The sequence below is a fragment of the Engraulis encrasicolus genome, chromosome 17 (assembly GCF_034702125.1).
Source record: "Engraulis encrasicolus isolate BLACKSEA-1 chromosome 17, IST_EnEncr_1.0, whole genome shotgun sequence".
Classification (NCBI taxonomy): Eukaryota; Metazoa; Chordata; class Actinopteri; order Clupeiformes; family Engraulidae; genus Engraulis; species Engraulis encrasicolus.
Window position 1 is genome coordinate 54,416,754 of NC_085873.1, and position 13,476 is coordinate 54,430,229.

Here is a 13,476-nt window from a genome sequence, read left to right on the forward strand (position 1 = left end):
ACATCAATGTGGACCACGGAGGACTTCCAAAACCCTCAATGGCAAGAGAAAGAACTGCTGAGAGGGGCAGAGATTGTGTGGCCGCCAGGGCAACGTTGTGCTTTTCTTTAAGGTAAATTGCGCTTCATGGCAATATTCCAGCACTTCAGATGTTACTTCAGTCAACACTTTCTATGCTTCCCTCCCATTACAGCTCCAAACTTATAAACACAATTCACATTTTGCATTGCTGCTTTCTCAGTCCGTGGTACCCTTTCATCTCACCCCCCAATGTTTGTTTGTTTGTTGCACACTGCAACACCCCCATGTGCTTCTAAACCACATTTCAAACAGACATGTTTCTAGCACCAGCATAGTCCATATTCCGATAATAATACCACATTCAATGGCCACAAGTGCTATTTTTGGATCACCAGCAAGTGAGAGAGTGGGGCTCACTCAGTCACAAGCAATATTTCAAATGAAATTGAAAAGATATACATTCGTCACATTTCATCAAAAATCAACCATTGCCATGTTAAGAGAGAAAATGAGCGTGTCCATTTTCTAGGATCCACAGTCCTGCATGGTGCTTTATGAATGCAGAGGACAGAGCCGAGGCCTCCTGCGGTTGTTATCGCAACACATCTGCATGGAAGTTCTAGTACATACAGTCAGTCGTGCTTCCCCTACTCACCGAACAGTGTTGTGTTCAAGGAACACATGCAGTTTTGTTTGGAAGTCAGAGGCATTCCTGGAAAATGGACATGCTCATGTGGCACGCTTAATATGGCAATGGTTAATTTTTGATGAAATGTGAAGAATGTGTATATCTTCTCAATTTCATTTGAAATATTGCTTGTGACGGAGTGAGCCCCACTCTCACTTGTTGGTGATCCAAAAATAGCACTTGTGGCCATTGAATGTGGTATTATTATCGGAATATGTACTATGCTGGTGCTAGAAACATGTCTGTTTGAAATGTGGTTTAGAAGCACATGGGGGTGTTGCAGTGTGCAACAAACAAACACTGGGGGGGTGAGTAGGTGGTATTGCAGAGTTGGGACTCAAGGTTCCCACACTTAGAGCGAATGTGACATAAAACACATGCCAAATTTCACGCTGTGGCTCTTCAGACCAGAACACATGTTTTGGGTTTTTTTGGCCCCAGAGCTTTCTGATGTGGAGACTGAGAGCATTACTTAAGAAGAGAGTTGGGATTACATGGGACCATCCTGACCTTCTCAGGCTTTAACAGCTAGCAGACGCTGCCAAGATTTAGGCAGGACGAGGCGAGCAGACTAACTAGTGACAGAGACGGGCCAGTGGGAACGCGGCGAGCAGCAGACTAACTAGTGACAGAGACGGGCCAGTGGGAACGAGGGAAGCAGCCTATAGAGACGGGCCAGTGGGAACGAGGGAAGCAGCCTATAGAGACGGGCCAGTGGGAATGCGGCGAGCAGACTAACTAGTGACAGAGACGGGCCAGTGGGAACGCGGCGAGCAGCAGACTAACTAGTGACAGAGACGGGCCAATGGGAACGCGGCGAGCAGACTAACTAGTGACAGAGACAGACCAGTGGGAGCGCGGCGAGCAGCAGCCTATAGAGATGGGCCAGTGGGAACACGGCGAGCAGCAGACTAACTAGTGACAGAGACAGGCCGGCGAGAACGAGGCGAGCAGAGTAACTAGTGCCAGACACAGGCCAATGGGAACGAGGCGAGCAGAGTAACTAGTGCCAGACACAGGCCAATGGGAACGAGGCGAGCAGAGTAACTAGTGACACAGGCCAGTGGGAACGTGTTGCCCCATGACCCCCATCCTAGGATGCATCTTGAGACACTGCAAGGGGTCAGCAGAGGGTTTAAAGGGTTAAAAGGAGGCCAGCTGAAACACATTCAAACCTGGGCCTTCCTGCGTCTCCAGCTGTAACACATTCAAACCTGCATCTCCAGGTCTGTTAAAGCTCTTTTCCAGACCACATATAAAAAAGGACCATCTGGGTAGTGGAAGCCCCCATGTAAGATTATCTGCTCAGAAGAGACAATCCTGCAGGAGAGTATCTCGTTTCGACTCCATGCTCTGTAGAACAGTGGTCTGGTTTCACATACTCTGATGGCTGGTAGAATTCCTATTGGGCTCTCGGTGAGGGATCTGAATTTAAACAGCTGTCGGAGACGCTGGCTCATGGACACACAAACAGATTCTGAGCTTTGCTGAAGTTGATTCAGTCTGTGCTTAATCAACTCAAAGGCCAACAAACACTGGATGGAGAGGAGACAATAACTGGAAGCAAAGGCAGAGGGGGGGAACACACGATCGAAAGGAGGTGGAAGTTTGGTGGAGGTGGGAGTTTGGTGGAGGTGGGAGTTTGTGTGCATTCTGGCAGATGCTATGGAGTCTGGCCTTGAAATGAACATGAACTCACAGTTGGTTGCCAGACATGTGTTATACTGAGTCCAATCTCGGGGAAAGAACTGAAGAGGAGCATAGGAGGACGACCCTGCAGAACGCATTGCTAAGAGGACTGAAATATGCCTCTTGTATCACACACGGAGTAGAGGACTGAAATATGCCTCTTGTATCACACACGGAGTAGAAACGATTGTGACCTAAAGCTAAACTGAAACCATTAAAAAAAAGAAATATCATTTCAAAAGCATGCTGCGCACACATGCTCATAAAAACAGAGAGCTAGTGATTCACACTAATTTCCTCCCTCTCCTTGAACTCTTACAAGAGACAACATGCTGTTTCATGGCTGCATCTACACATTCAATCTGTAACACAGCAGTGCTTTAACGCACCTGTTCACAGGGAGACCTGGGGGGCTTTTGGCTGCATCAGTCTTCACTAATGACCCCCCAGGTAAAGGCCTCCCATTGGGACGATGTCCTTTCCCCAACAGGGTGTAGGATGGGATGGGAGGATGCACTTCCTTCCTTCCTTCCCACAGGACTAAGTGGAGTTTGCTTAACGGCAGGCTGTGCAGCCTTTTAAACCGCAGGACCATTCATCACCCGGCTCTGGTTCAACCCCAACTAATCACTGTGCTCTCATACACACTAACTCAAGTCAAGTCAAGTAGGTTTTATTGTCAATTTCTTTACATGCACTGGTCATACAAAGAATTTGAAATTACATTTCTTGCTTTCCCATACAGACAGACTAATCTAGGTAAGGACATAGACAGTATAGACATAGACAGTACATAGACAATACATGGACATAAGACAGTATGGACATAGACAGTGCTCATACAGACATTTAAAGTGCAAGACTGGACAACAGAAGACTTGTAGAGGACATACATTAAGAGGTAATTGTTGTGCTTAACTCTTATTATATGAGAAAGCGAGCGAGCTGATATGACGACAGAGGAAATCGGAGAATGTTTAGGCCTAGTTGATGCAACAATGTGCGATAACATTCCAGTAAATGCGCATAAAACTATACATGAAGTTGAAGGACCTCACTGTCTCCAGGGGTGGTCACCTCGCACAGACCAATACAGCCCCCTGCTGTGACTGTGGCTCTCCCTGACCCTGACGCCCCAGGTCTGGTTAAGGCTCACATCCTTCATCCTCACCGTGTCTTTACCTCCCTCAGTCTTGTCTCTCTCTACCTTTGGTAGTCTTCAATCATTCACATGCAATGATGCTCAAGTTGTTGGCTGTAGCGTAGTCTTCTATAAACCTTAGTTGCCAAATGTAGGCTACTAAATGAGTTCTCAGGTGGTTACTTGGTTGTTTCTCATTGGTTTTAAATGTTGCACCTAAACGTTTTAATTCCCATTCGATTCTACTTTTTGGCAACAATTTAACGACTTCTGGCGAAATACCACCTAGGCTATTCAAGAGGGGTCAATGGGTAGGGAAGACCCGATTTTCATCATTGTGAATATGTGACAAGATACCAGAACTACTTGCAAAAGCCATAGCCTACCTTAATTGTTTTGAGAACGCATTCCATTGTTATAACCTATTCATTGACTATTTGGGAAGCACGCCTAGCCTATAACTAAATATAGGCTTTGCGTCAGACTGCCATCCAATCTTCCACACATTTGTTGTGACGGATAAAACCAGATTCGAATTTCAACCACGATTCGTTAAAAATAGTATTAGCCTATGTCAATGGACTCACCCTTAGTTATGCGGAGTGAAAGACTGCCACCGAAGCAAGTTGTCAGAAAAATGACGTGAAGAAGTGCTGTCAACTTGTGTGTCCATCGCCGGGTTGCCATGTTGACCGGCTTGGGGTGAGCGGACAGTCCAAACATCATGTCACGACAGCGCGACCATAATATACAGCAGAACAGCTGATACGGTGCACGGAGCCTCTAAGCCACTTCCTGAAATACGACCATCACCGAGAAACCGTTAGAAAATCCCACATGAACTCGCCAGCGCCAGTCCAACCCGTGCCTCAAAGTTTCCAACAGGAATATAGACGATCTGTTGTCAACAAACAACCCCAAATAGCGAAACACGAAACATTACAAAGAAAATCCGACGCGCATCGGGTCCATGGTTTGGAGAGGACCGACCGACGCCGAGCTGTAAAACAGTTTACAGACGAACAGACAAAGTGCCTGAATAGCGAAGCATGTGCTTCCAGCGCCGCGCGGACTTCCTCCCAGGTCCTAATGCCTTCCCATAGGAACAGCAGGGCTGACGAGTTCTCTCTCTCTCTCTCTCTCTCTCTCTCTCTCTCTCTCTCTCTCTCTCTCTCTCTCTCTCTCTCTCTCTCTCTCTCTCTCTCCACCCCCACAACCACCTCTGATCTTGAGATTGAGACATTGTGCATGTCAAACATAGGAACTATACTCTCCAAATTACAGAACAATGTTGTTGCTTGCAAACCATGAAACATATGCAGACAGAGAAAGCATAACCTACATGTGGAAGGTCTAGTCTATCAATAATACAGACAAACTGTATAAGGACATCTTGCGGTCCCACTGTGGCTCTAACGGTTGGGCACTGAGCAGCTACATTGGCATCCAGGGGCGTCAGCAGACCCAATGCTATAGGACAGGGGCACAGAAGGGCACCAAGACATAATGCTAGCGCGCAAAGTGCGCAGGCAATTTTTTTTTGGGGTTATTTATTTTAAAAGGCTTTTCAATTAATTGTATTATTGCAAGTAGTGCATGTACACTATTTTGTGCACATTCTGTAGATTACTCTGTATGCTAAATTTGAGCTAAACTCCAAGATAGCAAGATTGTTGTTTTCTTTTGTTAAACTCATACCGGGGCACAGTAAATCAACACCCAGGCACGTGCCCCTGTAAAATAGGTCTAGCAACGCCCCTGTTGGCAACCCAGTACAGGTTCGATTCCGGCCAGGGTCATTTGCCAACCCAGTACAGGTTCGATTCCGGCCAGGGTCATTTGCCAACCCAGTACAGGTTCGATTCCGGCCAGGGTCATTTGCCAACCCCCTCTCTCGGCCTTTTTGCTTCCTGTCTACCTCTCCAACTGTACTATCATCAAGGAAGTCAAAAGGACCAACAAAAATAAGATCTTAGAGGGACATCTTGCCATGTAGCCTATCTACCTTCATACAGGAATTACTGTAAAATGATGTGAGTTGATCATGTAGTGTAATTACATTGGTAAGAGTACTTTACACATTCTTAACAACACATCTCTGGTAACAAGACTATGCAGGCTAAAATGTGAGCGTAGAGTTTTGTTTTTCACCAGCGCAGGTGGCTCTCGTTACTGTATGAAGTCATTTAGATGAGGTAATTAGTGAAGTCCTTTGGTTACTCAAGTAAAATGTGGCACGGCTTATTTTCTGAAACCCGGCTCTAGCACCTGAGCCTACATACGAGTATTAGTTTGTATAAAGAGAGAGAGAGTATAAGGCTGTATTATTATTCATTATATTAGTTTATATGAAGAGAGAGAGAGGGCATAGGCCTGTATTATTATTATTCATTATATTAGTTTATATGAAGAGAGAGAGAGAGTATAGGCCTGTATTATTATTCATTATATTAGTTTATATGAAGAGAGAGAGAGAGTATAGGCCTGTATTATATTAGTTTATATGAAGAGAGAGAGTATAGGCCTGTATTATTATTCATTATATTAGTTTATATGAAGAGAGAGAGAGTATAGGCCTGTATTATATTAGTTTATATGAAGAGAGAGAGTATAGGCCTGTATTATTATTCATTATATTAGTTTATATGAAGAGAGAGAGAGAGAGAGAGTATAGGCCTGTATTATATTAGTTTATATGAAGAGAGAGGGCATATGCCTGTATTATTATTCATTATATTAGTTTACATGAGAGGGCATAGCCTGTATTTGTTTTAGCAGGTCTCTGTTGTCACGGTTGCTCTGGGTGACCAATTGCAACTTCAGCATCAAAGTGCTGCAGCTTCAGTTTCATGTAAAGGGGAAGTTCATCACCTATCTGGAAAATGCAGACTTCAGGCACGTGAACACACACACACACACACACGCAGTGACACACACACACTCTCTCGCTCTCTCTCGCTCTCGCTCTCTCTCTCTCTCTCTCTCTCTCTCTCTCTCTCTCTCTCTCTCTCTCTCTCTCTCTCTCTCTCTCTCTCTCTCTCACACACACACACACACACACTTCACACAAACGTTGGCACATGCACACAGTCGCACACACACACAGGCATACACAGACACACCCACACACACAGGCTTATACAGACACACCCACAGCAGGCACGTGCACACACTCACACACACACACACACACACACACACACACACACACACACACACACACACACACAAAAACACACACACACACACACACACACACACACACACACACACACACACACACACACACACACACACACACACACACACACACACACACACACACACACACACACACAGGGGGGTTCCGCCCTCTGGATTCATAACCATTACACAGCTGATTGGGTTCCATGTGTGTGTGTGTGGGGGGGGGGTGGATGTGGGGGGGGCTAAGGTACCTCCTCCCTGAATCAGCTCCCTTGGGGGCCTTCACAGCAGGGGAACAGGGCTGGACTGGCCATCTGGCATAGCGGGCATTACCCAGTGGGCCCCGCACTCTCGTGGGCCCCTATTGGCCATCTGGCATAGCGGGCATTACCCAGTGGGCCCCGCACCCCCCTGGGCCCCTGGCCATCTGGCATAGCGGGCATTACCCAGTGGGCCCCGCACTCTCGTGGGCTCCTGGCCATCTGGCATAGCGGGCATTACCCAGTGGGCCCCGCACTCTCGTGGGCTCCTGGCCATCTGGCATAGCGGGCATTACCCAGTGGGCCCCGCACCCCCCTGGGCCCCTATTTTCAGAAATTAAATTAAAATTTAAAAAAAAGAAAATCTGAAAATAGGGGCCCACGAGGGTGCGGGGCCCACCAGTGAGTCAGCTCTGCGCCGCTAATTATGAGGGGCCCCTTTAAACCAAAAGTGCCCGGGCCCTATTTTCTCCCCCAGTCCAGTCCTGGCAGGGTATCGGGGGAGGTGGGGAGAGAGGGGTTATAGAATAGGAACCAGCTGTGACTAAATGCTTATTGGAACACACTAAAAAGAAAGCTTGCGGGCAAAAATGCACACACATATGCGTGCGTGTGCGTTGTGTGCATTGTGCGCGCCTCTCCTTCAGTCTATTTGCATCTGTGTGTGTGTGTGCGTCGCATGCTTCTGTCCATCAGTCTGTCACTCTGTGTGTGTGTGTGTGTGTGTGTGTGTGTGTGTGTCGCATGCTTCTGTCCATCAGTCTGTGTGTGTGTGTGTGTGTGTGTGTGTGTGTGTGTGTGTGTGTGTGTGTGTGTGTGTGTGTGTGTGTGTGTGTGTGTGTGTGTGTGTGTGCGTCGCATGCTTCTGTCCATCAGTCAGTCACTCTGTGTGTGTGTGTGTGTGTGTCTACCAATGGCATGGTACTGTCATCTGTCATCAGATATTCACACACAGACATCGACATATTTCCCCAGTTCACACCTCATTCCCACGTCTGTAATCATGCTGTAATCGATGTGTGTAATCATGTCTGTAATCAACGTCAGTAATCGATGTCTGTAATCATGATGCTATAATCGATGTCTGTAATGGATGTCTGTAATCATGTCTGTAATCGATGTCTGTAATCATGTCTGTAATCATGCTTCTCAACTGACAGCTTTGGCGGGGCCCGGGACAAAATAATCTGCAAAGGAACCATTTTAAACACACATAGGCTACACTGTGAAAACAGATGTTACCAAACAATAGAAATAAAGTTGGAATTAAAGTAATACATTTATGTAGGCATATTATAAATATATTTATAAATGCATGCTTTGATGTCTGCAGGGGGCATCTTGGGTGTGTATGTTGGTATTGAAAATTCTCAGTCATGTAATTCATAAAGACCACAGACATTAGCTTTGACTTCATGCATTTTAGTTTTCTCATTTCACTGTTGTATTAATGAATCCCACCTTCATCTCCACATGTGCTGCTTACCATGTTGATGTCATGGCATAGACATATAGTGTACACATTGTACATCATTTCCTCACGATTATTTTAAAGTCAATTTTTTTTAATGTAAAAGTGAATGCAACTAAAAACCGTCCCTCTTGATAAATATTTCATTATACTTTTGTGACATTGTAAACAAGTTCTATAATTAGGTGGCCCTGGAGGGGAAAATGTTCAGATTAAGATGTTTGAGACGTGGAAAGTGAAGTAGGCCAGAAGTAGCATATGAAATGTTTGAAATAGAGATGCACCGGATCCTGATTTTTAGGATCCTGCCGGATACCGGATCCACTGCTTAAGATCCTGCCGGATCCGGAACCGGATACCGGATCCTACGAAAGGGTTGAAACACATAGCCTACTCACACACGTGGGCCCTTTTTATCACGTTGTCTCAAACTATTTTGACTGAAAAGCCTCGGCTACCGGATCCTGGATCCTGGAACCGGATCCGGATCCTGTGAAAAACCCTATTATCCTGCCGGATCCGGAACCAGATATTGGATCCTGTGCATCTCTAGTTTGAAATCTCATCTACTTGCAGTAAGCTTCTTCAGATATGCGAGTGCGTAGGCTACTGCATGAATGGCAAACGAGGCACAAATATGTATCATCTGTCCTCAACAGAATAGTAATCCTCATCATCATGATATTAGCTCTGCTGAAGACTATCTTATGTTTGTTTGTTTTTTTTTACCTGCCCAGGGACTGCAGATGGAAATTAGCTATTAGCTATAATCTGGTGCAGGTCATCTCTTTACTATGTAACTAATGTACTTTGCACATGGTCCCTGTTGAAATAAACCAATAAACTAAACTAAACTAAACAAAAAATCATGTTGTCTGTTATGTCAGTTCAGGTGAAAACGCTTGAATTTTGAAATCGGTTCAGTTTTTTGTGTGGTAAAAGTGCAGCATTAGAAACATACACACACACACACACACACACACACACACACACACACACACACACACACACACACACACACACACACACACATTAGCATAGCAGCATTAGAAACATCTGCCCGTTGGTCTAAGACATGATTAGATGGACTCATGCAGAATCGCACATGCACAGAGCCGCGTGCACACACACACACAGGCATAGACAGACACACCCACAGCAGGCATGTGCAAACACACATGCAGACACACACACACACACACACACACATACACACACACACACGCACACAATCTCACTATCACACATACACACACACAAACACACACACACACACACACACACACACACACACACACACACACACACACACACACACACACACACACACACACACACACACACACACACACACACACACACATTAGCATAGCAGCATTAGAAACATCTGCCCGTCCGTCTAAGACATGATGAGATGGCCTCATGTAGAATAGTCCAGTCAAGGCTGCCGCTCATCCCGGCCTTGCAGACACAATGGGGCCTATTCAGCAGCAGGGATTTCTATTAAAGGGGGATTCCCATTTGGCGGGGTCAGATTCCTAAAGCCCTGTACTGGGGTAATGCAGAGAAGAGGATTCCTGAAGTAGTGTACTGTACTGGGCTAATGCAGAGAGGAGGTGCCCTGAAGCCCTGGCCTGTACTGGGGTAATGCAGAGAGGAGGTGCCCTGAAGTAGTATACTGTACTGGGCTAATGCAGAGAGGAGGTGCCCTGAAGTAGTGTACTGTACTGGGGTAATGGCTAGCAGAGAGGAGGTGCCCTGAAGTAGTGTACTGTACTGGGGTAATGCAGAGAGGAGGTGCCCTGAAGTAGTGTACTGTACTGGGGTAATGCAGAGAGGAGGTGTACTGGGCTAATGCAGAGAGGAGGTGCCCTGGGCTAATGCAGAGAGGAGGTGCCCTGGGCTAATGCAGAGAGGAGGTGCCCTGTACTGGGGTAATGCAGAGAGGAGGTGCCCTGGGCTAATGCAGAGAGGAGGTGCCCTGGGCTGATGGCTGCAGAGAGGAGGTGTACTGGGCTAATGCAGAGAGGAGGTGCCCTGGGCTGATGGCTGCAGAGAGGAAGTTTCCAGATACGTGGGGGGAGCCCTCCACCTCATCAGGGCCTAATGAAGTTAACAGGAGGAGTGTGGAAGCTAAGTAGGCCAGACCTGCCCTGTGTGGTCTCACAGGCCTATTATACTCTACTCTACTGAGCACTGTGTGGTCTCACATAGGCCTATTATACTCTACTCTACTGAGCACTGTGTGGTCTCACATAGGCCTATTATACTCTACTCTACTCCAATAGTAGTGTGGTCTCACATAGGCCTATTACTCTACACTACACTACTCAGCACTGTGTGGCCTCACATAGGCCTATTATACTCTACTCTACTGAGCACTGTGTGGTCTCACATAGGCCTATTATACTCTACTCTACTCAACACTGTGTGGTCTCACATAGGCCTATTATACTCTACTGAGCACTGTGTGGTCTCACATAGGCCTATTATACTCTACTCTACTGAGCACTGTGTGGTCTCACATAGGTCTCACATCACATAGGCATATAATACTCTACTCTACTCAACACTGTGTGGTCTCACATAGGCCTATTATACTCTACTCTACTCAGCACTGTGTGGCCTCATAGGCCTATTATACTCTACTCTACTCAGCACTGTGTGGCCTCATAGGCCTATAATACTCTACTCTACTGAGCACTGTGTGGCCTCACATAGGCCTATTATACTCTACATTATGTGGTCTCACATAGGACTATTATACTCTACACTACTGAGCACTGTGTGGTCTCACATAGGCCTATTATACTCTACTCTACTCAACACTGTGTGGTCTCACAGGACTATTATACTCTACTCTACTCTACTCAACACTGTGTGGTCTCACATAGGCCTATTATACTCTACTCTACTGAGCACTGTGTGGTCTCACATAGGCCTATTATACTCTACTCTACTGAGCACTGTGTGGTCTCACATAGGCCTATTATACTCTACTCTACTCCAATAGTAGTGTGGTCTCACATAGGCCTATTATACTCTACACTACTCAGCACTGTGTGGCCTCACATAGGCCTATTATACTCTACTCTACTGAGCACTGTGTGGTCTCACACAGGCCTATTATACTCTACACTACTCCAATAGTAGTGTGGTCTCCTATAGGCCTATTATACTCTACACTACTCCAATAGTAGTGTGGTCTCACATAGGCCTTTAATACTCTACTCTACTCCAATAGTAGTGTGGTCTCCTATGTACTCTACTCTACACTACAATACTCTACACTACTCGGCACTGTGTGGTCTCATAGGCCCACAGTACTCTACACAACTCAACTCAACTCAACTCAACACTACTCTACACTACTCCTGCCCTGTTTGGTCTACCATAGGCCCACAGTACTCTACACAACTCAACTCAACACTACTCTACACTACACTGCAGCCCTGTTTGGTCTACCATAGGCCCACAGTACTCTACTCTACACTACACTACTCTACACTACACTGCAGCCCTGTGTGGTCTACCATAGAAGGCTACTCTTACACTACTCAGTAGTGTGCTCTCCCACCCATGCACTAATAATGCGGTCAAATATTTTCTTCAGTCCTTTCCTCTGGCCTGTGTCCTCTTTCCTCTGTGTCGCCCCTCCTCCTCCATGGTGAAAACAATAACGTTTCCCCTCCGCCAACCAGTGCAGAGTGACCTTTGAGGGGCTTTCCCCCACTCGCCATCACAAGCCCCGTAGCCCACAGGGAAGCATGTTACAGTAGGAAGGAGCTTGACTTACACACAGGGTGCATCCCAATATGTGACCTTGTGTCCTCCACTTGGGTTTGTGGCCTCACATTTTGCTGATGCCCTGCCTCCAAGGAGAAAACAATTAAGTTTCCCCGTTGTCATCCAAGCCAAAACAATTTTCAGGGGACTATTCTTCATTCACCATCCAGTGAAAAAATGACTTTACAATTGAGCTTTTGCGAGATATTGAAATATAATGCTGTTGTCAGTGATGTCATCACAACGTATTACTTCCTGGTCGAGGCCACAAGCACAAGTGGAGGACGCATTAATATTTAACTGACAGTATTTGACCTAACTGACAATTTGATATGCACCCCCCTCCCCGCCACCCCCCCCCCCCCCCCCCCCACACACACACACACACACACATACACACACATACACACACACACACACACACACACACACACACACACACACACACACACACACACACACACACACACACACTTCTCTAATATGGGAGGTCTTTAAAACATAGGCTACAGCACAATACAATACAAACCAAAGGCGACCCGGGGGACCTCAGGAACACACCTAGCACTACTAACACTACTAAGGGATTTGAAAATATTACATGTGCATTATTATCAATTTATTACACAATGTCACCTTTCAAATTTGAGCACCCCCCGCCTGATGTCTCCCTACCTTCCTAGGATGAGATCTAAACATGAACATATCCTTATCATCATGGTCTCAAAATGTCTGTTACAATTCAAGGTTTATGAAAGTGTATTCTTTTTTTACTCTTTTTCAACTACAAGTTGTGCAACTCCACTCAAACTAAACCACTTTATTGTGGAAAAAACGATCACATTTTTTTTCTCAAGAATTGTGCTGTTTTTGCCTACACTTCTATATATTTCATATGATCATGACCCCCAGGCCCTGCTGATTACATGGGTACCACTGGAGTGGCTCTGTGACATTCCTACCCTGAAAGACAAGCCTTAGAAGAGAAGTAGGCAGGTCCTGTTTTACGCAGCTTTGTGTTGGCTCATTTGCTTTGAATGACTGCAGCTCCCTCAAAGCAAGAGCTAGAAACTCCATTCAAAAACTGAATGATAGTCTAGAGTCCACGTGTTCAAATGAGTCATATAGCTCTTCTGTGTTACACCCAGGGGCAGAGGAATCCCAAATCTGCTCAAGAATGCTCCTTTCTTCCCATGCTTTTACTGTACGTACAGTACCGTACAGTACTGTACAG

At 46.0% G+C, this 13,476-nt stretch overlaps 1 protein-coding gene across 2 annotated transcripts in view; it reads right to left on the reverse strand.

Annotated features, from left to right (window-relative positions):
- Positions 1 to 4,597, reverse strand: part of LOC134466935 (disintegrin and metalloproteinase domain-containing protein 12-like) — a 154,105-nt gene extending 149,508 nt beyond the window's left edge. For both annotated transcript variants that reach the window (XR_010038450.1, XM_063220861.1), the window contains exon 1: positions 4,127 to 4,597. Coding sequence is in view for 1 of the 2 variants with exons in the window: in XM_063220861.1 (XP_063076931.1) it covers positions 4,127 to 4,265 (139 nt within the window). In the remaining variant the exon portion in view is untranslated. The remainder of the gene's footprint in view (positions 1 to 4,126) is intronic.
- Positions 4,598 to 13,476: the final 8,879 nt, after the last annotated feature.